Source organism: Neocloeon triangulifer, unplaced genomic scaffold, assembly GCF_031216515.1.
Source record: "Neocloeon triangulifer isolate White Clay Creek 2 clone unplaced genomic scaffold, ASM3121651v1 ptg000014l, whole genome shotgun sequence".
NCBI lineage: Eukaryota > Metazoa > Arthropoda > Insecta > Ephemeroptera > Baetidae > Neocloeon > Neocloeon triangulifer.
In genome coordinates, this window is record NW_026775556.1 from 6981356 (window position 1) to 7008629 (window position 27274).

General features: G+C 37.3%; 3 protein-coding genes across 3 annotated transcripts; all 3 read left to right on the top strand.

Annotated features, from left to right (window-relative positions):
- The first annotated feature begins 3069 nt into the window (after positions 1-3069).
- LOC132200960 (keratin, type I cytoskeletal 9-like) lies at positions 3070-5782 on the top strand. Its single transcript, XM_059626785.1, has 3 exons — positions 3070-3146; positions 3694-4667; positions 5392-5782. The coding sequence occupies exons 1-3, from the start codon at positions 3081-3083 to the stop codon at positions 5612-5614; spliced, it is 1263 nt and encodes a 420-aa protein (XP_059482768.1). The 5' UTR covers positions 3070-3080; the 3' UTR covers positions 5615-5782.
- A 4611-nt stretch (positions 5783-10393) lies between these two features.
- On the top strand, positions 10394-14459 carry LOC132201618 (uncharacterized). The gene is made up of 4 exons (XM_059627917.1): positions 10394-10626; positions 10692-11268; positions 12867-13397; positions 13769-14459. Exons 1-4 carry the CDS (start codon positions 10394-10396, stop codon positions 14189-14191), a joined length of 1764 nt encoding a protein of 587 aa, XP_059483900.1. The 3' UTR covers positions 14192-14459.
- A 4459-nt stretch (positions 14460-18918) lies between these two features.
- On the top strand, positions 18919-26177 carry LOC132201623 (elastin-like). Its single transcript, XM_059627924.1, has 10 exons — positions 18919-19078; positions 19845-20268; positions 20314-20573; positions 20985-21713; positions 23780-23839; positions 23956-24115; positions 24194-24433; positions 24662-24867; positions 25297-25600; positions 25660-26177. The coding sequence occupies exons 1-10, from the start codon at positions 19067-19069 to the stop codon at positions 25893-25895; spliced, it is 2631 nt and encodes an 876-aa protein (XP_059483907.1). The 5' UTR covers positions 18919-19066; the 3' UTR covers positions 25896-26177.
- The last annotated feature ends 1097 nt before the right edge of the window (positions 26178-27274 follow it).

Below are 27274 nucleotides of genomic sequence, written 5' to 3' on the forward strand. Positions count from 1 at the left end.
TTGCTCCTAATTAAAATAAAATGTTCATTTTTGAAAAAGGGGTTCAATTTTCTTTTTACCATCAACTTTTGTATCAAAAGTTTTTAGGTAACTTTATCTGGAACCTACATAATTGAACTTTAAGATTTTATGCTAATCGAAAAAATTTAATAAAAATCGAAAAAAAGTGAATTTTAAAAGTATAACAAAGAGATTATTTAAAATTTATATGTAATAAATAAATTTAAATATTTACTCGATATTTCAAAAGAATATTCTCACATTCGCAAGATATTGCAAATTTATTAAATATTTTATAAATATTTATGGAGTTTTAACAATGTTATATTTATTTATTTGGCATTTTAAATGTTTGACAATTTAAATATTTTAAATTAGATAAATGACAAACGAATTGTAAAAAAATCAAAGTTTTAGAGCAATTAAAATTGTTTTAATTACGACTAAAAGCTAAATTGCACACCGCGCTAGATAATTGACCAATATGGAAGTTTTAAATTTGATTCTGCTCTGCGTGAGAATGAAGGTGCATTAATTTTTTAAATGAGAGCTCAACCGCATTTTATTTAATTAAAACAGAGAATTGAATCACAGGCTAAGAGAAAAATTCCTGTTTACACCTTGCAGGCCCATGTTAACTAAAGTGTTTCTTTCTCTCGCACAACCTGCAGAAGTTGTCAGCCAGAGCACTTTTTCAATGATTATTTGAGACAATGTTGATCAATCTGGGGGTTTTCAATAGAGAGATTGAAAGACCCCAGACGGCCGCGGGTGGCCCAGCTGACCGCCATCACCGGCTCTCTATCACCGGCCCCACGGCGCCTTGTTGTTCGCGAGCCAGGTATATGTGTTGCGCACTTGTCTTTTTGTTTTCTGGCTGTTTTTATGAGAAAATAATTTTATTTCCCATGGTTGCACAGCTCAAATTGAGCGATTGAGACTTATTCTTATGAGAACTGATAAATGACTACAACCCATAAGAAATTTGAATATAAAAAGTATGTTTAAACAGCACTTTTTTGCACAAAAATGATAATCATTATATCATTATTAATTAAACTAAACGAGTTCTGTTTTTATTTAAATAGTTCATCATAGCTCACTGTAAATGAACTTTTAAACTTTATTATTTTATTATTTTAAAATTATTGATATATCAATGTGACATAAAATAAAAGTTAAATCATTCCTGCAGAGGTTACTGCTGGGCAGTTTCAACCGTTGTGGTGAATCTGTCCGAGAAAATATACCTGATTGATTTAATTGTCAAGAGTTGAAACTCTCCAGAAGGTGAAACTGTCCAGCGGCAGTGTTGCCGCTTGTAAACGTGGAGAGTTTCAACGCAACGGTGGAAACTGTCCAGTACTGGAAAATAACAATTAGCAGCATTATTTACAAGTTGAAACTGCCCAGAAGGTGAAACTGTCCAGCGACAGCGGTGCCACTTCTAACCCTGGAGAGTTTCAACTCAATGGTGGAAACTGTCCAATATTGAGAGCATTAAAAGATACAAATAATTACATCATTGCAATCGATTATTTGTCCCTCTCAAAATATATTATATACGATTCCATTTCTCACTTTTCTTGGTCATGCCCTCACAATTCACTCCTCCCCATATAAGGGTGTGTTTTTTGTAAATCCTCCATCTTTTGGACGGTTTCAACCCCTGGACAGTTTCAACTCTGGACAGTTTCCACTCTCCCGCTTCAGTTCTGTGAGTTTAATCGATTTAATTTTTTTTAGGAAAATACCAGTCACTTGCTATGAAGTAGAAATACCAAGAAAAATTTCAAACAGCTTCTCTCACCATCATAACAATTATCAGCAGATTTAATCCAAGTTAGAAAATAAAATCAAACCACGTTGCAATGATCTTCATGAATGGTGATGTGCATAAGAGACTGCGATGAAAGTGAGCTTATGCTTTACAGCTATAATTTGTGTAAATTTTGAAATTAATCAATAATATGCTACACTTGACATTATTACAAACAAAATCAAGGCAATAGACACCCACTGAAAATTGGCCAAAACAAAACAGGTTTTCCAAATAATAAATAAATTTGCCTTGTATAGTCAAAAGCTCGTATTAATATTTAAACAAAAATTGCAAAAACGCAGACTAATTAAAAAAACCATCCAGAAATAGTTAGCTATATTTAGCCAAAAAAGACTAAAGCAACCAAAATAAATTAAATTCCTTTAAGTAATAATTGTTCCTGTATCACTAAATATTTATATTGATGAAAAATACTGGCTTGCCTTACTACAATTACTGGTTTGTAATAATTTAGCTTTATGTTAACTGGAAAGTTTTATTGTTAAAAAAATAATATTATATCTGAAAATAACATAAACAGCATATTTAAGAGAGGAAAACAAATAATGTATTAAAAAAATTAATTATCAGTAACTTTTATTTATTATAAAATTCATAGTTGCAGTTGATAACTCAAAAACTATGTTCTCCTCTTATGAATGTAAATTGACAAGGAAAATAGCAAATTACGTGTCGCTTTCATTTACCGCCTCCCACAATGGTAAAAAATGCATCACAATAAAAAAATCGAGAGTAGTCACGACACTCGCCAAAAAGAAATGTTAAAACTGACTGTGAAAAGCAATGACTTTCGACCAAACTATTCCGGTCACAGCAAATACAGTGTTCATTTATTTGCAGCGTCTGCCAGGAAAGCAATTATCCAATTGCACCGCGGGTGATTCGAGCGGCCGAACATCACGCATTGTTCTCGAAACTCTTGCAATTGGTTCCTGCAGCGTCTCTTTTTGCTGCAGCCACCTTCCTTCACGTGCCGTCCATTCTTCTGGCCCTGACTTTGACGACGACGCTCCAATTTGCGAGCTGAAAAATGCGAGAATATACTTTTACCGAGCACGGCGACGGCCAGAAGCATGGTCCAGTGATAGTGAATTTTTAATTGCATTGTTTTGCGAGCAGCGCTTCTTTGGACCTTTCTCCGCGGTCCGTCACGCGCCAGGGTCAAGAACGTCCGTGGGTGAAGGGTGGACGTGAGCGAGGATGGGACCGAACAGATCCTGCCGAAGTATTTAAGCTGATGGACTGGGTGTGTCGACATCACTCGCACCCTCAGCATCCTCACAGCAACATGGACAAATCTCTGGTAAGCTTTGCCCAACACTGATATATATATATTATTAATTTTTTTATATCTATTTAATTTAGTTGCAAATCAAGTTTATTGGTCTGACACATCAAAAGGAAATACTGACAAAATACATCATTTAGATATTTTAAAAAGTGACCTTTTTTATGAAGTTCGCGATTTCTTCAACGGGATGAAATATTAAGAAATCAAGAAGTTTTTTGTTAAAATCATAAAATTTAATCAGGACACATCAATAAGTTCAATAACATAGCGGCATTATTATTTTTTAAGGAAAATTAAGATTACAATAGCAATAATACAGTCTTATTAAACATATAAATTAAACAAAACTTAAATTATTTTTAACAGCCACTCATGACTAGCAAATAAAATTAAACGAAATTGTGAAGAAATGGCCATTTTAAATCGAAATAGATTAAAAACTTACAATATTATTAATGTGTCTATATGACTAATACATTTTCAAACGTCAATTGATTTTTCTCACAGATATTTAGAAAGTTAAAATTTTGCTTTAATTGTTTTATTGCAAATTTTTTAGATTGCGTTGCTGCTGGCGACTTGTTGGTTGGCCTTAGCTGCCGCCTCCACGACCGCACCTAAAGTCACCACCATAGTGCGCAAAACCGAGAAGAGAGGCGTCCAAGGGTGGCCTGCCCAAGTGAAAACCGTGTACATCCCAAAACCCTATCCCGTTCCCCAGCCGTACCCAGTCCAAGTGATCAAGAGGGTTCCCTATCCGCAGCCGTACAAAGTTTCCGTGCCCCACCCGGTTCCAGTTCCCGTGCCCCACCCTGTGCCAGTGGCAGTCCCCAGACCTTACCCCGTTCGAGTTCCCCAGCCCGTCGCCGTGCCCATTCCTCACCCCGTTCCGGTCCACATTCCGAAGGCTGTTGGAATTCCGGTTCCTCACCCTGTTAGGGTGCCGGTTCCCGTTCCCATTCCTGTTGGCAGCCACGGAGGTTTCGGAGGTGGATTTGGATCTGGCCTCTCTGGAAAAGGACTCGATGGCCTGTCTGGTGCGTTTGGAGGCCTAGGAGGAGGACATGGTGCTGGTCTGGGCGGATTTGGAGGATCACTTGGAGGACAAGGATCATCTGGATTTGGATTGGGCGGAGGTCTGGGAGGAAATTACGGAGGACTAGGTGGTGGATATGGAGGATTGGGAGGAAGCACCTTTGGAGGACTGGGCGGTAGCTCCAGTGGCTTGAGTGGAAGTTACGGAGGTCTGGGTGGAAGCTACGGGGGTTTGGGCGGAAGTTACGGATCAAGTGGAAGCTTCGGTGGATCAAGTGGACTTGGTGCATTGGGCGGAAGCTTTGGTGGTTCCAGTGCAAGCTACGGAGGAGGATTGGGCGGAAGTTACGGTGGATTGAGTGGCTACGGAAGTGGAAGTTATGGCAGCGGAAGCTACGGAAGTGGAAGTCAAGGAGGCCTCAGTGGAGGTTACGGAAGCCTCGGAGGCGCCTCTTCTTATGGTGCTGGAGATGCTCAATCCCCTCTGGATACCTCAAGGTATAATAAATTTTTATACAATAATAATTTTAAATGAACATAGCAAAAGAGGAACCGATGAAATGCCTCTATTTTAAGTAAAATTTTAAGAAACAGTAAATTTCCTTGGCTCAAATATAGTTTACTTTTATATATGAAAAAACTATCAATAAAATCACTCTGCAATCAATTATCACAATAAACAATGAAGAAAAAACAATCCACCTAACTTCCTCCAACTTTGAGAAATGTAAGTACACATACAAACGTGCCCTGTCAAATGTTCATTTTCCCCATCAGTAAAAAGAATTATTTTAAAACGTTCAAACTTTTATAATAATTTGAATTCACTTTTTTCTATTTAAACACGTTAAAATACTTGTTAAAACAAGTTCACTTTAATAATTTATCCAACAGTAAAATATATTTTCAAAAGGTATATTTATGTATTCAAATTATGATTTGTACCTTTTTTACTTTGCTTGCTAGATATTTTCTTACCTTTGCACACAAGGGAAAAGTAAACGAGCAAAATTAATTTACGGTTTATCATTTTTTAAATTTAATAAATTTATTCATTAAATTTTTTAGAAGCGACCATTTGTTGTTCATATTGAAGTTACTTGATAATATTTTTTAATGATTTTGAAAAACTAAATAATGAATTCCTCTGAAATATATTCTAATGAAAAAACTATTTCAATTATGAAATTGTTTAATATTGTCTTTAATTGTCCCTCTTCAGTGGTTCTCATGGCTTGGCCGCCTCAACGTACGGCTCCTCTGGTTCTGCCGCTGCCCCTTCCGGCCAATCTAGTGACGCGTATGACTCGACAAGCAGCCTGTCCGACGCGTCCGGCTCGAGCCCTTCAGACCATTCCTCAGGCTACTCTAGCTCCAGTTTGAGCAACGTGGGCGCCTCTGGTGCCGACGAATCGTCCAAATACTCTTCCAGCTACAAGGGTTAAGCCTGAATGCAATTCAGAGAGATTGTACACTTTTTATTTTATTTGTATAACTTTGCCGTGACTGATGTTTTGTACAACTTTTTTGGTTGCATATCCTCGGCACAGTTATATTTTTTTTATACATTTACCCCTCGACTGCTTTTTCTAATAAAAACCAAACCGTGAAAATAAATCCGCCTCTTGTTTATTTATATTGTTCTGTCTCAGCCAGCCGATTCGTTTCTGGAGCATGGACGTTAATTTAATTGAAGAGAGCTTTCTTTGATTCTCCTGCTCTGAACGTTGCATTGCGAAAGCATATTTAAACTAGAGCTCACTGACCTGCCGCCTTTTAGGATTGGGAGAGAGCCTTTTATCCGTTTTTGTGTGTGCTGCTTTTCTGCATTATGGGTGTCTGTCTGCGGTTACTCCATCGTTGCAGAGCCGGTCTAATTAAAACTGGACCTGCGAGTCGTGGAAATTAGGTAATCGATTGTCAAGACGAGTGCAATGCCCAGAGAAAAGTTGCAACATTATTTTAAAAGTACTTTTTTTTTTAAACTGTAATTCCGAATTGAATTTCTCGTTTAGTATTATCATATATATTCACTTTTTATCATTTCCAGAATCAAGAAATATGCAATTATATAATTATCGTTGAAGCTGGAACATTTTTCCTCAACAGCACCTTGGCATATTTTTTTGGTGAACTTTGTTGCAGCAAAAAGTTTTACATTCAATTGAGGATGATGCTCTCCACAAGAAACCCCATTGTACACAAATAAACACGTCCATAACGTATTTTTTATGATTATTGTTTATAAAATATGCTTATTGTAAGGACCAAGGACAATAACGAATCACAGAAAAAAAATTTATTGAAGGCTAATAATTAAGCGTATTTTTTTTTTACAATCTAAAGACAATTAAGTTCAAGATGTTCTGTTTGCAGTTGTAATAATTGTTTCCTATGGAATCTAAGAAATTATATTTTAATTTCTGTTCATTCCCTCTAAAATTTTAACAAACCTGGCGTTGCTGTCAAGAACGTTACAAATTGTGCACTCGCTGCATGTATATTTGGTGAATCAAACCCAACGATGCAATAACCATGTCTCTAATTAAATTCATAAAAACGGCCAGGCATTACATTCATTTGGAAGGGTGAATTTGTATTTTAGAACTATTTTTTGTGATACAAGAAAATTATTTAATTTTTTTGCATGTTAAACAAATATACTAAATAAAATTATTAAAATAATTTTAATAAATAATGTTAAGTTTGAAACTATTGTTAAAAAAATAAAAAAAAATATCGGAACACCAGGAGATTAGCTATTTATATATATTTTTTTTAAATAAACATGTGGTAAATGAAGAATATAATTTATATTTTGTCTCTTTCACTTTGGCAAATAACTATTTTACGACCGTTTACAACTTACAGTTAGAGCGGACTAAATAATATGATTCTTCCTACGTGAATCTCTGCGTGATAAATGAATTAATGCCACTTGTTAAAATTCACTCTCTCCCTCACTCCATATGAGCACAAGTGCGAGTAATTAATTGTCCACAGGGACATCTCGCGCGCACAATATTCCCAAATTAAAGGCTCCGACTGACAATGCGAGCACAGTCACGCCCAGTGGGTGATTTATACTGTCGGTCCCAATCAAAAACCATCGGAGTCGTGCGAATAAAAAAAAATAATTCAGTCGACGACGGAGTTATGAGATTGCAGGAGTCAGCCGGTGAGAACTTATCTCTTAAATCTTTTTTACCGTTCTGCAAAATAAGTGGACGGTGTCTTGTTCATATTTTTTCTTGTTTAAAAAAATTGACCGGGTTGGTCCATCGGAGCCGTTGCTGGATGAGAAGTGGGCGCGCCAGACCAGGAGAAAGTGCAAGAAGTGATTCACAGAGGCGATCTCGTAGAAAGGAAGCAAAAAACGGACCAGATGCATTTTGCTGCCGCTGCTGAGCGAGTGACACACTCACAACGCTGCTTATTATGGACCGCACTACACGACAAAGAGGAGGTGCCGCTCTCCGGTCGGATCTCGCAGAACAATTTATTTATTTACGCTTTTATTATCATTTTAATCGCGGCCGGTGCAGTCAATGAAGGATCAATGCGCTACGGTCGTGCGTTTTTACCTAAGGTGAATAAAAGAACAAGATCGAAGATTCTGGAGAAAATATTGGCTGCTAACTTTCTCAATATCCTCAAATATTTTGTGAGATCTATATGAAAACAAACACAAATTATATTGGAAGAGGCAGCAGTTTAGATCTTATTTCATCATTCTATTCGTTTTTCCAACGCAAAAGTTAATTTTAAAATTATTTATTTCATCATTTTAGTTTTATTTATATATATATATATATATATATATATATATATATATATATATATATATATATATATATATATATATATATATATATATATATATATATATATATATATATATATATATATATATATATATATATATATATATATATATATATATATATATATATATATATATATATATATATATATATATGTGTGTGTGTATTGTTTATGCTGGTTAATGGTTTAAAAAATGATAATAAATAAAATTTCAAAATTCAAATAGGCCGGGAGATAAATTGTATTGCTTTAGCCAAAATAAATGAAAAATAAAAAGTAGGGAAAATCTGACTTACAAAAGATGTTGAGGAATCAGCCAAGAGTTTGTTTACAGCTTTGTCTGCTGCGCTATTTGTAAATCTTGTGAAGTGATCTTGAACTTTCTATGGAGTTCGATTCCACCGCAATTGGCTGCATTCACTTGATCCGTTTTTTTAACCACTGGCAATCTAAGAAATTTTCCAAATAACAATTAAACGTTCTTAAAAAAGAAAGACGCAATTCGCTACGTTGATGATTACGAGTGACAAGTCGAAACGTAAATATAAATAACGATCGCATACACAGTTGGGAGGGAAATTGTTACAGTCGGCGCGTCTCACGCGACACATGAGCTTGCTTGCTCCGATCAAGATAAAAATAAGTGGGCATTATGAATGTACGTAAATTAATCGTCGGTTGAGCGCCTCGCACTAGATTTGAATAAATTCAAATTGAAAGAGCGTTCACGCCTCCATTAAACGGCGATCACACCGACTTAAATTTGCAGGAGGAGTCATTTTAGCATGGTTAATTTGAATATTTTAGGAAATTTAATTGACCCCCAATCCTGTACGTTGGATAAAAGTATAGAAAGCTTTGGCTGTTTTAATATTTGTTCTCGGATGGCATAAAATCGTGAATGAATGGTAGAGACAAAAGCTCAAAAGGAAAGTATACGGGCGAGACGGAGGATATAAAATGCTCTGGATAAAATATAAATTCAAATATAAATGTTCACCGCAGTGAGATAAACAAAAAGTCGCTCCATTACCAGATTCTAATTCAGCTCGCGTATTTTCTGCACATTCACGTCTGGATTTAAAATTGCGACTTTATCGCCTCACGGTCTAGTGAAAGGAGACGAGCTTTTTGGTCCAGTAGGAAATTTTGTGGCGTGCAATTAATATGATTATTTCGCCAGAACATCACAATACTTCCCTGAGACCAGACTGCGCCTCTCGTCCCGAGCAGGAAAATGTTGTTTGGGCGGTGAACGTACCACTTCTGTACTATATATTTATGCACGCCTTTGTCTGAAGCCTAATTACACTGTGTGTGCACTCAGATTTTAATTAAAGTGCGAGAGCGGAGTGACCGCAGATAAAATAAAACACGGTCGTTCAACTGCACCTCAGGCATCACTTACAGTTTCAAATAAAAAAAGAGTTATTGCAGTTGGATTTCTGTCTGAACCATCCTCTAGGCGATTGATCGATGGCGATTGAAACTTGATGAGTGACTGATGAGGTGTGTAGCCTCAGGAAATTTTCGTGAGCGTGATTTTGCACAATGGAGATGTTGGATAAGCAAACAATAAATATGTCAGCCATTGACACGTAATCATTAAGTAATATAAGTTGGCGAGTTCAAACGGGTTTTGCTGAGCGAGAGATGCGATATTACTGTTAAATGCGAAAATCATGCCGGCGGGTTTACACGTAATTTATTGGCACTTATTGCCGCAGGTCAGTCGCATGCATTAATTTCGTGCCAGGTTCTAAATAATTGCTTCAAATGAGACAAATTGACGATTTCATTAAAAATGAGATATTCTTATAATTATAACTAGCTTTTGATGAGGCAGCTGAACTGCAGCTGAACAATTGAAAGGAATGAAGAAGGTATTATTTGATCGGATTTTTTGTTAAAAATTTCTTCTGGTCTACAGTATCAATAAAAATTAATTACGTTATCAATAATATCCACATTATCCACACTTTTTCAAACGATTAATTAATGCTATAAATTTAATCTCTGATTTAATGACAAATAAAATATTCATTCAATTAATTCCTACTTCATCAAGTTAAGAGTAAATTTTGTAGCTAGTTATAGAACAAAAAAATATTAGCTTCTTCACAATTTTTAATATTTTCAGAATAAAAAAAGCATACTTTTGATCCTTTAATAATGCTGTTTAAAAATGCCGTTTAATTTTCTTTATTCTATATTTTTTATAATTTCCATTTTTAAGTAATTATTAAAATTTGCAACAGTTGGAAATCGTAATTTGTTTGCCCAAGACGGAAAAAAACAGCGTGTCAAAGCGTATTGTTAGAAAATCTGATTGTTAGGATTTTGAACTCTAAACAGTGAAAATCATCCGCGAATTTTCCTGCTCGTATTCTCTTGGAAAAATGGAGCACTCCCTTATTTTCGACCTTTCAAGGAGTTTGCTAAAGCACCTTGACAGTTCTGGTGCAAACAAGTCCAGTGAAGAGCTGCTGGAGGAGGTCAACGCTCTTCCAGGAGATGAAGAACGCGTCGCCTTCATCAAGACCTTGCTCAAGAATTTCCAACCGCCAGAGCTCATGTTTGAAAATTCAAAGGACTCAAAGTCCGTCGAGTCCATTTACTTTGCTAGTGTCAAGTAAGCCACAAATTTTCTTTTATTAATTAATTTGAAAATAATGAAATTTTCCAAATTTTTATCAGACGTTCCATAGAGACGCACGACATGGAATTCGCTTTGGCCAAACTGAGCAAAGGCCTGGCCCGCATTCCAAAGGACCAAAGTGAACTGTTGTTCCAGGCGTTGTCGCTCAGGTCGGACATCCTGCTGTGCATGCGCCAGTTCAGCGCTTGCGCAAATGACGTCAGGGTCGCCCTGACCTTGACCCTTGACGCCGGGGAAGGCGAAAAATTAAAGTACAAACTCGACTTGTGCCACAAGTACTTGGAAAAGGTCAATGACCTGTCAGAGGCCAACGCCGGAGACATGGAGCAAGAGTTCGGTGACCCAATGAACACCAACAGGGCATTCGAAAGTGTTCAGAAGTTGACCTTGACCGCGGTCAACCCTCTTGTGCCGTGCGCTAGCGACGCCTTGAAACTAGTGGACGACGCCAAGACTAAAATTCGTCACTTTGTGGCTGCCAGGGAAATTAAACCTGGCGAGGTTTTGATTGTGGAGGAACCACTGGTGTCGCACCTGAACCCTGAGTGTCTGGATAGGTGCAGCTGCTGCATGCAAACGAGCTTCAATTTAGATCCTTGCGACACTTGCCGTTGGGTAATAATTTTTATTTATAAATGGCATTATTTTTTTTAATGGGACCCACTTTTGGCATGGGGTCGGCGGATCTTGTTGAAAATTGGTAGTTTGGTTGCCCTTAGGGTGTAGACAAATAGTTTAGAAGGATTTTTGAAAATTCTCAAAATTGCCTATTTTACAGGGGCTCAAAGTTGGGGATTTTAAAAAAAGGTGTTTTCGAAAATCCAAAATATCTCAGCTCCTGCTGCAGATAGCGCATGTGTGTATATAAACAAAGTTGTAGGAAATTAGACGCCCTACAACTTTGCTATAGTGACCAAGGTCATAGGTCAAAGTTCAGGGTCAACTTTTTAAGCTTGAATATTTTGATGCGCCACCAAAGTACCTAGTACATAAAAATTTTTGATTCCATTATAGCCAAAAGTTGCTCTAGTTGGTAGTCAACAACATATTAAAATTTGGCGAGACTGTTTTTTTCCGTTTTCGAGATATTTTAGGTCAAAAGCAGAAAAACGTGGTTTTCCGAGCATTTTCCTACACAAATCAACATTTAACCACCCGTAACTTTTTCCCTGCTAAAGTTACGCAAAAATGTATAATGACAAAAAATGATTGCCTTGACCTGTTCTTTCAAACCATGTATCGCACATGGTGACCAGGTCACAAAAGGTCATTGACCCCGGTGACCTGTGACCTTGCAAGTGCAAAACTGAATTTTAGATACTCCAATGTTTCTTTTCATTGAGGTGAAACATTTCCAGCAATAATTTTTGGAAAGGTCACAGGTCACCGGGGTCAATGACCTTTTGTGACCTGGTCACTATGTGCGATACATGGTTTGAAAGAACAGGTCAAGGCAATCATTTTTTGTCATTATACATTTTTGCGTAACTTTAGCAGGGAAAAAGTTACGGGTGGTTAAATGTTGATTTGTGTAGGAAAATGCTCGGAAAACCACGTTTTCCTGCTTTTGACCTAAAATATCTCGAAAACGGAAAAAAACAGTCTCGCCAAATTTTAATATGTTGTTGACTACCAACTAGAGCAACTTTTGGCTATAATGGAATCAAAAATTTTTATGTACTAGGTACTTTGGTGGCGCATCAAAAAATTCAAGCTTAAAAAGTTGACCCTGAACTTTGACCTATGACCTTGGTCACTATGGCAAAGTTGTAGGGCGTCTAATTTCCTACAACTTTGTTTATATACACACATGCGCTATCTGCAGCAGGAGCTGAGATATTTTTGATTTTCGAAAACACCTTTTTTTAAAATCCCCAACTTTGAGCCCCTGTAAAATAGGCAATTTTGAGAATTTTCAAAAATCCTTCTAAACTATTTGTCTACACCCTAAGGGCAACCAAACTACCAATTTTCAACAAGATCCGCCGACCCCATGCCAAAAGTGGGTCCCATTAAAAAAAATAATGCCAAATAAATTTAAACAAGTTTTATTTTCAAATATCCATCAAATGTTGATTAAATTCATATTTATTTTATATTATGGGTAATGGGGGATTATTTACTAGCCCAAATTATAAACAAAATCGTTGAAAAATGAATGCAATTTTTTGGTTATTTAAATTATGAAATTAAAAATAATTTTCTAATCTCAGGATATGTACTGCAGCGCGCAGTGCAAAGAAGAGGCCAAGAAGGTCCACTGCAAGGAGTGCGCCCTGATGCCCACCCTTCTTTCGGGAGGGGCTGAAAGCAACGTTCTCAACCTATTGAAACTTGTGCTCGACCTTGACCTGAACACCATCTGCGAGGCCAAAAAGGACCCGGAGCTCGGCGTCTCCAAGCCTCTGCTCTCAAGTGACCTCAACTCGCTCTTCCTGCTTCGTCCCTGCGAAATTGAGGACAAGTCCATGTTGGTGCTGTTCTTCACATTTTGGGCCAAACTGCTGGGCTTCGATGACCAGAGTCCTGACTTTGACCGGCTCGTTGTCGCCATGGGTCGCCTTCTGCCCGTCGTCTCGGCCGCCTCATTCAGCATCGACCAAGTGGTTCTCACTGGAGGGTATCTGGGCGAAGACTCGCACGGAGGCATCGGTCTCGGGGTTTTCCCCGTGACTGCACTTGTTGCGCATTCCTGCTCACCAAATTCAATGGCGTTCAACGTGGGTCGACACTTGATTCTCCAGGTAAAATTATTATTGTCATTTTCATTGCAAAGAATGTTACGATTGAATTATTTTCGTTGACTTGAAAAGCTTATTAATCTTTACAAATAAATAGTAAAATTAAATTGAAAAGAAGAATTTTGAAAAATACAAATAATTTTTAACCAATAAATTATTAAAATATCACAAGTTTGCAATAGGGCAAAAAAGAAGAAGAAGGTGAATACACTGATAAATGCATATTAAATTTCTAAAAAATATCCAGAAAAAGGGGTTTATTGAAAGTGATAGTGAATTCAAATTTAAAAAAATAAAATCTGCATATGTTTTTATATTTATATTAAATATATAATTTCGCTTCCATAATTTGATTAATTATCTTCATTTGTTAGGCAACGAGGGTGATCGCTCCTGGCAGCAAGATCACGCAGTGTCTCTACCCTGAGGCCGATTTCCTCAAAGTCGAGCGTCTTCTTCGCCAGAGTCGCATGCAGGACTCTTGTTTCCAGTCCAGCAGCCTGGCCGAGTGCAATTGCGAGGCCTGCATTCACGACTGGCCCGTCTTGGACAAACTGGACGGTTGCGATCCCAAAGACCTCGAGGTCAACATGCTCGTCGAGTCGCCCCTGACCACCGACCTGCTGCCCAACGCCCTTTCCAAGGCTGAAGAAATGGAGCAGTTGGGCCAGAAGCACACCAGGGAGTTCCACCTGCTGCAGGAGCAAATCAGGATGACTCTGGCGCGCCAGGGCAACGTGTGCAGGCTGCGGCCGAGAAGCTCCTTGGTCACCCTCAGCAACATTTTCGTTGACTAAACGCATATTTTGAATAAAGGCGACCCAGTTTTTGTTTGATTTGGGCGAACGTTTACTTAATTGCAGAGGTTGGAGAGATGGAAATTTATTGCTGAAATTTTAATTGCTGCGTTCTCTTTAGCCAGACTGCATTTTAAAGATTGAGTTGTTGCCGAAATAACCACTTAAAATATGCTTGACAGATTACATCGCTGGAGAATGAGTAATTTTTTGTGTAATTAGTGCCGCTGGGCTATAAAACTTTAATTAAACACGTCTGCTTAGAGTGACATAAAGATTCCGTCTCGTTTGGTTTCATTCGTGAGCTATAAATTAGCTTCAATCTGGAATTAAAGGAGAAAAAGAAAATATTATATGTATAAGAATTTTTTTTTTATTAAAAAATTAAAATTTTAAATCAATTAAAAATGTTTTATTGATTGAAAAGAAACATGAAGATAAGGTGAATTAGGTGAATTTATAATTTTAAAAGTTAAAAATTGGATCTTATATAACTTACATTTTTGCACATACATTTTTTTATTTTCATATAATATATGCCATGAGACCATGAGAGACTGAAATTTGAATTAATTATTTTGATTTACTCATTTAAAACAGACTTAAAAAGTATGCTATTTAATAATTTTTTCACCAATAATAATATCGTCTGACTGTGAAATCAATTTTCACAATCATTATTAATTAAAATAATTTATTTTTTTATTTTTAGATTTTACTTTCTCTTTATTGTTTTTAACTGACATTCATCCATTCTACTCATGAAGTGTGACCAGTGCACGACACCATATGCAAACGCAAGTGATTGATTTCCACACATTTCTTTCTCGCGCCTATTGACGGACGTCTGCCGCCTTTGTCATGCCGGTGAGCAAAAAAAAAACGAGATCCAGGATGAGGTGCACCGCCGCAACGCAAAAGGAGAGAGCTCTGCACATGACAATCAGGTGCATTTCGCTCGCTCCGTCAAGAGAATACTTCGGACTGATTTAGTGGCCGCTAGAGCACATTAAAAGCTCTCAGCAACGCCATTAGGCTCCGTGATACAGAATCGCTGTTTGTGTCAAAGGCTAGCAGTGAAAGGCCTCTTTTAATAATAATCCTTTGTACATGTTGTCAAATAATAATTTAATCCCATCATCAGGGAAAACATTCTAAATTATCTTGTACTCGTCTCTTTGCATTATACCATGCTCTAAAGTCACGGTTTTTCATCTCATACCAAAATTGAATATAATTTTCTAGATTGGGCTGTTTACGAAAGTAAGTGGTCCTGCAGTTCTGCTCGTGTTTTGAAAATAATTTAAACTCGGTCTGAAGGTTGATTTTTAATTTCAATCCGATCATAATTTGGGCATTCATATTATTTCTTAATCCTCTCCTCAACCTGTTTTGCAGAGCGAGTTTCGCAAATTTATGCTTATTGGTGCTGACGTAGATTTTGGCCGGAAATTAGCCGCGATTTGGAAATATTCCTGAGAATATCTTTAAATAGGAGCAAGAAAATGCATTAAATCGAAATTTACCGCAGTTAAAGTCGTAAAAATGCCGCTTCGGTTTCACCACTTCCTTTTGTCTAGATGAAACAGAGAGATTTGAAAGATGGAGAGAGTGATTGTATCAATTTTTGTTTTATTTATTTATGCATTGCCTGGTCACTAGCATGGAGAGCAGGTGCTACAGAGTCGCAAGTTGGATGCCCCAGGCGGAGATTGTACCAACAACGGATTTGTGTGCAATTATAAATAAAAGGGATGTCTTTCAGTCAGATAAACGATTTATTTGCGTGCGTGTAATAGATACGTACCAATCGCGCAGACTATTATTGCGAGTTGCAAGCCGGTTTAAAAAATATCTCGTTCGTTTTTGCGCAAGAAAAAGGTCCCATGGTAAAAGCAGGTAAAAAATAACCCTTTTTTATAAACTTATGGCAAGTGAAATTTGCAGTTTTATTGAAAATAAAAAATTTTATATTTAGGTTATAATAATACATAATTTTCGCAGTGTCTCTAATAAATAAATAAAAAACAACCTCACAAATCACGATGTTGAATATTAATTACTCCCTGCTTCAGTAACATTTTGGAATATGACGCTGATGTCAAATTAACTGCATTTTATGATCTGCCATTTAGGTTATTTCACAAGTTTTAGGCGCACTAGATGGATGAGGAGGATGCAATAAATTTTTTATTCTCTTCTCAATGAGGTATAAAAATATTTATTAAAGCCTTCATGCTACTTACTGCAGCATTTATTATTAAATAGAAAAATAAGGACGTCATATTTTTAAATTCAAAAAGTTGCAAGGAAGTTTATTGACTTAATAAAGTTAATTGACGTACAAATAGGAAGAAATTTTTAACGCACTACTTTTCTGCCCTGCGCAAAATCTAATATTATGAATGACGTGCTGTAACGCAATCACCCCATGAAAGTGCGAAGCAGTTCTTTGGGATTATTTTTTTTAAATAATTTTATTTTACATAGAAAAAATAAAAGGCCGCGAACAAGTCTTTAGTTGACTTCAAGCGTCAGAAAAAATGAAAACATTAGAAAAATTACATGCGTGCACAATTTTTTTTAATTAATTTGAATTTAAAAACATTTAAATCACGAGTTCAGTGAAAATTGCTATTGACAAAGGTCATTATCAGCCTTGGGACAGTTGCTTGAATTTGATTTATACTTATTATAAAGGAAGGCGTTTCTAGCACCGGCCTGACCTAGACCAAGGTGCTTCCAATTAGCGCGTGCCAATGGAAGGTTGCATTGCACCTCGAATGGAAGACTAAGTCATTTTCAGAATAGCTGCTCCATTATGGGCCGATCGTTTTCACTTATGATGGATGATGGTCTCTGGCGGCGCGAGATTGTTTGATTCAGGTGCAACCTCTCACAGGTTGTTAACCTGAATCCAAGTAACGAAAGGGTATCTGGCGTATGTGGAATAAGACACACCCGATCTCTCCGCGAGGCGAATTTTGACTACAATTAAATCAAAGGATAAAAATTTCTTGGTGAATTTTTTTTTAAATTTCTCAATAAGTGGCGGCGAACGTGTGCCGAAATTTATTTCGGGTGATTACTTTCGCGGAAGATTATTTGAACTGGATCTCAAAACTCTACTGCAGCTGTTCATTGCGTGTCTTGTCTCGTTTTAGGCAAACCTGATTTCAGACGGTGACGCAAAAATGTATTCAAATTTAATTCTTTTGATTGGAAAGGGAGTTAATTATGTAAATTAACTGTTTGGTTCTAAAGTCTTTGGTCAACAAACAGAGATAAGCAAATTGCTCTTCTAAAATAAAGAGGTTAATTGATTTGTGAATTATGATACACTCTCTGAATTGGAAAGGCGAAGGATTAAAATATAAGGTTTTATTTGTTTCCTCACTCAATCGTGAATCAGAAAAAGATCACATGAATATTCAAACGAGGTCCGTACGTTCTACTGGCGCAACAACTGGTTTTCAGTTTGCAAAAAAGTTGGACAATGGAAAGTTAGGATGTGCATATTGAATTTCTCACTACACAATAGAACGAGGAAGCCCTACAAAGGTGAGATAGGGTGCAGATGTAAAAAATTATATAATAAATCCTCTCGTTCTCTTCAAAATTGCTGCCGTACGCGGTCTTACTTTAGTTAACGATAAATTAATTTTTTTTAACAACTTTGTTGATAATTTGCTCAAATTTATAAAAAAATTGTATATTGAATGAACAACAATTGTTGATAGGGAAAAATTGAATTGTTGGACAAAAAGAGTGCACCACTAGCAAAGATTTTGCTATAACTTGCTAGTGGTGAAGCCGTTTTCTCAAATCTTCTGTTCCCTCCAAAATTTTTTTCTAATAATATAAAGTTTTAGTAACAGCTAAAATAATAACGAATAAACTAGAAACGTAATGAAAATAACAATGAAATTTCTGCTCTCAAATATGAAAATTATTAATTTTTTTTAGTGATTTTTGGTTATTTTTTTAAATTTTAAATTTAAATAATAAAAATATAAAAATTGTCAACATAATTCATTATTAATATAATTTAAATGACTATTATCCTTATTATTTGAAGAAATTAAGTTTAAATTACGTTTTTATATAATGGAAACAAATTCTCTTTGTGATTTAATTATAGAGGGAATATTTTTCAATTCAAATAACATAATAACTTTCAGAGAATTATGTGGGAACTTATAAATAATTAAATTAATATATTAAAAATGCTATAAAATCAAGACACTTCATACAGACAAACACAAAAAAACTTATTTTCTCCATACTGATTATTTTACCTTGATGCCTTTTCAATTCATCAAAATTTATTGCTTCTACTCCATTAGGTATTACCATAATTTACGATGAACTCTATAGTATCGCGACTCATTCTTGATGTCATCTATCATCTAAAAGTGGGGATTCCATAAATGACCCGCATAATAAAGTTAGCAAATTTGACAATTTCGTGTATTTTGCAATTACGTCAGGCACTACAGTTGGATGTCACTTTCTCGAGCGCCTGCAGATACACACGCACAAAGGCACATCGCGGAATGCGATCTGCCCGCGAGTGTGTCCGGATAAGAAAAGTAAGTGAACACATTGACTGTTCGCGTATGAATTTATTACGCGATCTTCCTCGAGACCGGTTCACGTTCACTAGTTCGATCTCTTTCTTTCTTTCTTGTACGTGGTGCGAGTGGCGTGAGCATGTGGAAGGGAAGGGCGTGGAGGAAGACCCGCCTGGGAGTGGACCATCAGCGAAAGTTCCCCTTTGCACCCGTCGGCTTAACCTTCTCTGGTCAGGGTCTAGGGGCGCATATATAAAGGGGGGTCGCACCATGTGGCATCATCAGTTGCACTTCACCAGCCATGAAGACCACGGTGAGTTCAGTTCTGCTCGATTAGGCGAGCGCAATTAAGTTTGACAAGCGGCAAAGTCGGATCTAATTAGAAAACAAATTTGTAGAATGGGATTGGAACAAACAGAAAATATCCATCACATTTTTTTAAATAAGACCTGCAATTTTTTCATTATATTTCTTTTAATTATTTAGTCCATTTATTTATTTGTAATCTACATGAGAGAGAAAAATAAATTGTTGGATGTAAAGGCACGCTAGCACATGCAAAAGTTTTGCCTAGCAAATTAAAATTTTATTTTATTTTTAAATTCAAAGATAGTATATACGTGAAGCGGTTTTTTATTACAAAAATGTGCATAAATTCTTTTAAATTGAATAAAATTTTAAGCAAAAGTGGAAATTCATAAAAAGTACAGGTTAAACGGTACGAAATTTCCTTTTGACGCCGTCAGAAAAAACAAAGCAATCCTTTATAATAGGAAGAGTGAATCAGAAAGTACTCGCAGCTTTTTAAAATGAACGGACTTCCCCAACATAATTAATCTGACACCTACATGCGCAATTTCACTTTCAGCAATTTGAACTCTTTACTGTGGTTTGCGTGCAAGGTGCGAGCGCGCTAGCGGCACTTCTTATTCACCACTTATTATATTTTTTTCTTTCAATCAACAATGACTTGCAAAACTTTCCCATTTAAATATTTGCATACACACTCTTGTGTGCTTAAATTTGCTCACGAGTTCGTTTTTGGCAACAAATAACTGACTCATCCCCTCTGTCTGCAGAGAACCTCCTTACTATTGCTGGCGTTATGCGCGCTCAGCCACGCTGCTGAAGAGCCCAAGAAGGACAAAAGAGGGGTTGTCAGCAGCAACTATGGCACCGGAAGCAGCACGTCGGCGAGTGCGTCTATCGGCTCGGCGGGACTTTCATCCGGTAGCCTGGGCTCCCACTCGGGACTGACCAGCGCCACCGTCGGAGGTCACTCCTCTGGACTTCTGACCCCCTCCTCCGGTCTTGGCTCTTACGGCCTGGGCAGTTACGGACTGGGATCTTATGGGCTGGGCGGATACGGACTTGGTTCTTACGGCTACGGTGGTTATGGCGGTTACGGACTTAATGGACTTTCTGGCCTCTCGGGCTTCTCAGGACTTTCGGGACTCTCTGGGCTCTCCCTGGGTGGAGCCAACTTTGGAGGTGGATTCGGAGGTGAGCTTTGATTATTTTAATTTAAAGATTTATGTTTTTAAAAAGATTCATTTTTAGGTTTTTCTGGTAACGGACTGGGCGCCGGCCTTGTTGGACGCACCACTGTCAATACTGTGACCGTACCTCGCGCCTACCCTGTCCCTCAGCCCTACCCCGTGCAGGTCAACCAGCCCTACCCTGTCAGAGTTCCTCAGCCCTACCCCATCAACGTTCCTCGTCCTTACCCCGTTCACGTCCCCCAGGCTGTTCCTGTCAGCGTACCCAGGCCGTACCCTGTTGAAGTTCCCCGCCCTTACCCCGTTAGGGTATGTTTTTATTTATAAATACACACTTATTATAACTTTTTCTTTTCGCTACATTTATTCAATAGTTAATTTGTGTAAATTTTGAGGGTTTTTTTAACTTGGAATTAATAATTGCATTTTTATCACTTATTTACTTAAGTTTATGACGAATTAGTTTAAAATAAATACATAGAAATAATAATTTTTATTGCCAGAGATTAAATTCATGATAATGTGTTTTGAAGCAAACAGAAAAATATGCACTTTTAATAATTTTGAGATATTAACATTTAAAACCTTTTAAGCTCGCATTTGTGTTTATTTTTTATTTAAAGAAATAAAATAAAATTTAAGAAAAAATCATAGTTACAAAAAGCACTAATTGAATTTAAGCTGATGAAATAACTTATTAATTTACTTTTTACCCCACAGGTCCCATATCCTCAAGCCGTCCACGTACCTAAGCCTGTCCCAGTGTCCGTTCCTCACCCGGTGCCTGTTGCCGTTCCCAAACCAGTGGCTGTTCCCGTTCCTCAAGCTGTGCCTGTTGCCCGACCCGTGGCTGTTGGAGTGAGCGGAGGCTCTTTCTCTGGCGCTTCATTTGGCGGATCTTCTCTCGGCGGAGCATCCTACGGTAGCGGTTCTTACGACGGAGGCCTTTCAAGCAGCGGTCTTTCCACCTCAGCTGGAATTCCCACAACTGGACTTCTGACACACGATTCTTCTTTCGGCTCTTCCTACGGCGGATCGTCCTATGGCGGCGGCTCTGGATTCGGCTCATCCCTTGGATCCTCCTACGGCTCTGGATTTGGATCATCCCTTGGCTCATCCCTCGGCTCGTCTTTTGGACATGGATCATCCCTCTCTGGGTCCTATGGCTCCCCATCAATCTCTTCCTCCTACGGAACTCCCTCAATCTCTTCGTCCTATGGAAGTCCTTCCATTTCTTCCTCTTATGGATCTCCTTCAATTTCTTCCTCATACGGAAGTCCTTCCATCTCTTCATCTTACGGAAGTCCTTCCATCTCTTCTTCCTACGGAAGTCCTTCCCTCTCCTCGTCCTACGGCAGCCCTTCAATCGGCGGACACGGTTCCTCCTACTCGTCCGGCAGCCTCTCCTCTGGATCCCTGTCCAGCAGCTACGGCGCCCCCTCAAAATACTAAAAGTCCTAAGTCAGGGTTCGGCAGCCAAGATGCCAACCGCCAAATTTTTGTACCTATGTTCTTTTATATGTCAAGAGTGCAATAAATCATAATTTTTTTTAATTAAATTCTGTACTATCATTTTATTTGTTTATTCATCATCTAGTTGAGTGAGTCGCTTTTTAATCTTATTTTACACTAAACTCGATACTGATGATATTTCTTACATTACTTCCTACTGAAATTGCTATTCATTTGAAATATCACGTGATACATAAATATTAATGATACAAATAATGAAAATAAATTAACAAGCTCTCCCTTGACTTAATAATCTCTCATCAAAATTAATATCAAAGAAAAATTGAGAAAAATCATGGTTAATTTCATAGCAAAATCAATTTCTCTTTTTCATTTTGAAATAGCGAGAATTGAATTTTGTTGTTTATTATTTTCTTCTTTCATTCTTACGTTTTTAAGTAGTGAAAATAAACTAGTTTCATCATTCTGCCTAATTACTTATAATGAGAAAATTTCACGTGCTAGTAGTCGCAAATAAAAGGCTAAGGGCCGCCGTGCAAACAATAATTTCAATAAATTATCTTGGCGTATAATGGACCTTGCGGGTGTGAAATTAATTTACCGCTACAAAAGCACCAAATGGAATTTCTTTTTGCCATCTGCTACACACAGAGCGTTGGATAATTCGCATGAAAGAAAGTGGCCCATGTAGCGCGAGAGATACGAGCGAAATAATGCGATTGCATTCATTAAACCATTGTTGTGAATTATTATGTGGCGGAGGATGCTGAGCGCATGAAAGAGTCGCTGCAGGAAAAATGCTGCATGCACCAGCGAGTACTCATCGTCGCGATCAGCTTCCTCGTGATTTCGGTCTGTCACAGGGCGCTCAGCCGCGAACTATTAATTTGAGATCCTCGAAGCGATTTAAACAAGTGCTCAAAAGGTGTTAACAAGTTTTGTGTGTGAAATATTGAGAAAATTTTCGCAGGGTCTATTTAATTTTATAAGAATTTACACTCAATTTTTGTCAAGAAAAATAACATCAAAAAATAAAAATATATCAATGCCTCGTTTTTTAATTGAAATTTTCAGTTATTTAAAATAAAGAAGTTAAAAAAAAGAATGAAATTTTTGAGCGTTAAATTTAATTCGAAAATCCATATTTAAAGCCATTAATTGTTGAGCAACAACGGAAAAATACGTAATACATCAACTACAATGTCGTTTTTAAAGAGTTTATAAGATTTTAAAAATCAATATTTGTTTTACTGACAAAATAATGCTTTAGAAAAAAAATCATTTACATGTAATAGTAAATAGCAGTGACGAGTATATCGTTGTTGATTGTAGTACAAAAATACACAATTTAAGTTACTTTTTATGGCAGTTTTCAAAAGAATGCAAAAATTGGGCAAGTCATGTTTAAATTTCAAATTGAAGTATGTAAAATGAAAGTAATTTTATAGAATAAATTTTATTATTTTGTATTGCATGCTAGTTAAAATAAGCATCAATGCTTCAATATTTCCTTTTACCAATAACTTATGCAGCACGCGCTAGCTCAGAGGTTCAAGAGTTGCATACCTTTAAGTCAGCTTTCATTTTATTTGTAACAAATAAATAACTGTACAATTTTCCAACATTCCCTTAACAAATAATATTAATCTCACAATATAATTATCTTTTATTCACTTTTATTAAGAATTTGTTGAGATAAATTTTTATTAAAGATGCATAAGTAAATATTTTTGCTTAATAATTTATAATGAATGAAGTCATGGAGTGCAGAGAGATTTGACTTGCGGTAATTAGGAAAATTCAGCTGCATGCACATTTTGAAGATAAGCAATTCAGATTGATGATCTTTTCTCTAATTTTTTGCCAGACTGCTGGAATTTCTCTCCATATGACTGTGCAGAATCGGCGCCGCATTGCGAGCCTAAATTAATACATCCTTCCGACTTTCGAGGAACCACCGCGGCGGTAGGGACACCATCTGCCTGGACAAAGGCGGCCAGATGCGCATGGATGATGGTGAAGGGAGCGCAACACTATAAAAGAGTAGTCTAACAAATCAAATGCATCACAGCACCACTGCATCTCACAAGATGAGGTTCCTGGTGAGCCACCAAATTTCACTTTTTTTTATCAAAACGAAAAAAAAACAACAATTGAAAAAAATAACTATAATTTTATAATTATTTCACTTCTGAAAATAATCCAATTCGAATTTCAGGTATGCGCAGTCCTCTTGGTCGCACTGGCGACAGCAGAGGAGGCGGCCAAAGCCAAAGAAACTGGGGCCACCATTGAAGTTCAAGCGGCCGCTTCAGACAAGAAGGAGAAGAGAGGATTGGCCGGTGGATTCGGCGGCGGCGGTGACCACGGCGGACTTGGTAACTATTTTCGACAAAAACAAATCATTTACTCGCAAGAGAAACTACATATATTTAACTTGGATTTAAATTTCCCAGGTGGAGGCGATGCTGGTGGTTTTGGAGGAGGTGACATCGGAGGTGGCTCAAGCCTAGGCGGTGGAGGCGGCGGATATGGTGGCGGAGACTCCTCGGGCTACGGTGCTAGCGCCGGTGGCTACGGAGGCGAATCTGGAGGCGGCTACGGTGGTTCTGGAGGCGGAGGCGGTTTCGGTGGTTCCGGTTCCGGAGGCGGCTTTGGCGGTGGCGCAGGAGGCGGATTTGGAGGTGGAGACGATGGTATCTTTTTTAACACTTGTTCTCTTGTTTCATGAGTGCTAATCTTATTTTAAATTCACTCCAACTTTTCGTAATTGTAATTTATTTACTTTGGTCGGTCTTATCTGATTTTGTTCTTTCTAAAATGATCTTTTGGGCGTTTCACTCTTCATTGATCTCGTGATTGAATTAGCAATTAAAATTAATACGTCATAATTTCCATGATATCAAAAGGATATTATTTCTCAGGTGGTGCTGGAGGAGCTGGAGGTGCCGGTGGTGCCGGAGGAGCTGGTGGAAATGCTCCTGTTCGTGTGATCACCACTACCCAGCACGTTAACGTTCCTCAGGCCGTGCCAATTACGATCAACAGACCCTATCCAGTTGCTGTTCCCCAACCTTTCCCCGTTGCAGTTCCCAGACCAGTGCCAGTTTCAGTTCCTCAGGCTGTTCAAGTGAGTGGAAAATTAATTTGACATAAATCATTTTTAAATCTCAAGAGATGAGCTAATTAGATTGATTTAAGATATGACACAAATTCAAAATGAATAAGAATAAATGTGATTTCACCTTCGTTTTTTTGTGAATATAAGAAAAACTGATAAGGAAAATGATAATAATCAATCCAAAAAATTTATGGCAGGTAAAATTTTTCAAAATGAGCAAAAATATTTGTGCGCAATAATTAGTACTTTATTTGTTAATTAATTCTGTCTGCCAAATAATTTTTTTTTATAATATATCTTTCACAAATCATTTTTTAATCCAATTTTTTTATTATGCATGGCGCATTTCTGATTAAGTTACTAAATTTTTGCATGCAAAATTTAATCATATTTAATTGTTATTGAAAAATAAACTAATTAATTCATTTAATTACTTAGGTGACCATTCCTCGTCCTTACCCCGTCCCCGTCGATAGGCCTTACCCCGTTTCCATTCCCCGTCCCATTCCCGTTGCCGTTCCCAGGCCTGTGCCCATTACTATCCCCGTCGGACAACCTGTCCAAGTCCCGAAGCCTGTCCCTGTGAATGTTCCTCAACCCTACATCGTTGGATCTCCTGTCGTCGTTGGCACCAACAATAACGTCGGCCAGGTTGGAGGCGCTTTGGGAGGCGGCGGCGGCGGTGGATTTGGAGGCGGTAACGGAGGCGGATTCGGAGGCGGTGCTGGTGGATTTGGAGGCGGTTAGTATTTGACATAACATTATTTCATTTTGTATAATAAATGCATTTTTTTCAATTAGGCGGCTTCGGAGGTGGCCACGGAGGTTTCGGAGGTGGCTCTGGAGGCTTCGGAGGTGGTTCCGGATTCGGCGGTGGTCACGGAGGCGGCGCTGGCGGATTTGGTGGCAGTTCCGGATTTGGCGGTGGCCACGGAGGCAGCTCTGGCGGATTCGGAGGCGGCTCCGGAGGTGGACATTCCATCAGTCTGGGAGGAGGCGGCGGTGGCGCTGGAGGTGGCTATGGAGGCAAGCACTAATCCTATTAAGCGCTGTCCATTGATTTGTGAGGGTGCGTGGTTCCTATTTTCAATGCATATTCCGCAATCTAATATGTATGTATGACATTATAGCATTCAAAATGTTATGCCACAGCAATGAAAGACAAAATGTGATAAAAAAAAGAATGCACCAAAAAATCCATGATTTCAAGAAAAATGTTTTGCGCCACAGATGATCATTTATTAAAAGTGCATATAGTCTTCAATGTTCACTTGGATAAAATCGCGATTGTTCTGAACAATAAATAAAATGTTAACAAACAGAAATAATTAAGTTTCATTCAAAACTATCTTTAATTCTATCACCATGATGGCGACGATTATTATGAAATAATAGTAATAATACCTTTCAACTGATTGTTGCAAATGGCAATGATTAGTTTATTTCGGTTTATTTATAGAGACATATAATTTGCACATTTCATTGAAACATAATTGCAAGCTTTTGCCTGAGGCAACGGCGTGGAAAATGACAGTCTCGCTAATGAAATTGCTAGTTCAAAAGTGGCGGATTAAAACTTTCCTTCTCTACGCGCAAAACCAGTCTATGAATACACGCGAAAAAGTAAAAGTGCATTTTGCCAAGAGGAATCGCGACTGGTAGCGTGTGACCTTGTTTTTGAACTTGCGAGGATATGATCATTAACAGTCATTATTATGCACTTTCTCAGACATTCATGCACTTGCGCAACCGACGCTATATTTTCAGTTCACGCGTGCCAGTGGTAAAAATAAAATTATTTAATTGCTCTTTTTGTAATTTTACAGTTTTGTTCATGAAGAGCTCAATGGCATTGAAGGATCTTATTGATATTTATTGGTGAACTCATTCACATACCAATAAGTCAATGTCATCATGTAATAAACCTTAAATAATAATAGCAAAATTTAATAAAATGCCTATGTTGAATAATATTCTTAAAATAATTGTGTTCTTACATTCTCACTGAGGTCAAAATAAGATCCATAAGCTAATTTTTATTTTTTTTAAGGAACAACAATAAAGGCAGCTCCCTAGTTATTATTGTTATTCTTTATTGTTCTTTACAAAAATCAAATTAAAGGAGAAAAAAAATACAAAATGTGAAGCAAAAAAAACGGGATTTTTACTTCATCATTATTTATTTCTGTTCATCAAGGTAATCAAAATTTTAAATTTCAGTTTATATGGTCTAATACTGTATCTTCATTTCTTTACTCAGATGAAGAAGTCACTAACTACTTGGAATAGGTGAGTAACATGATTTTTAAAATTTTATTTCAACTGATTCAAAATTTATGTATACTAGGTAATTTTTTTTTGAATATTTGCTATATTACTCCCAGGAATGTAGGGCTCCATCAGCATTAATAGCTAA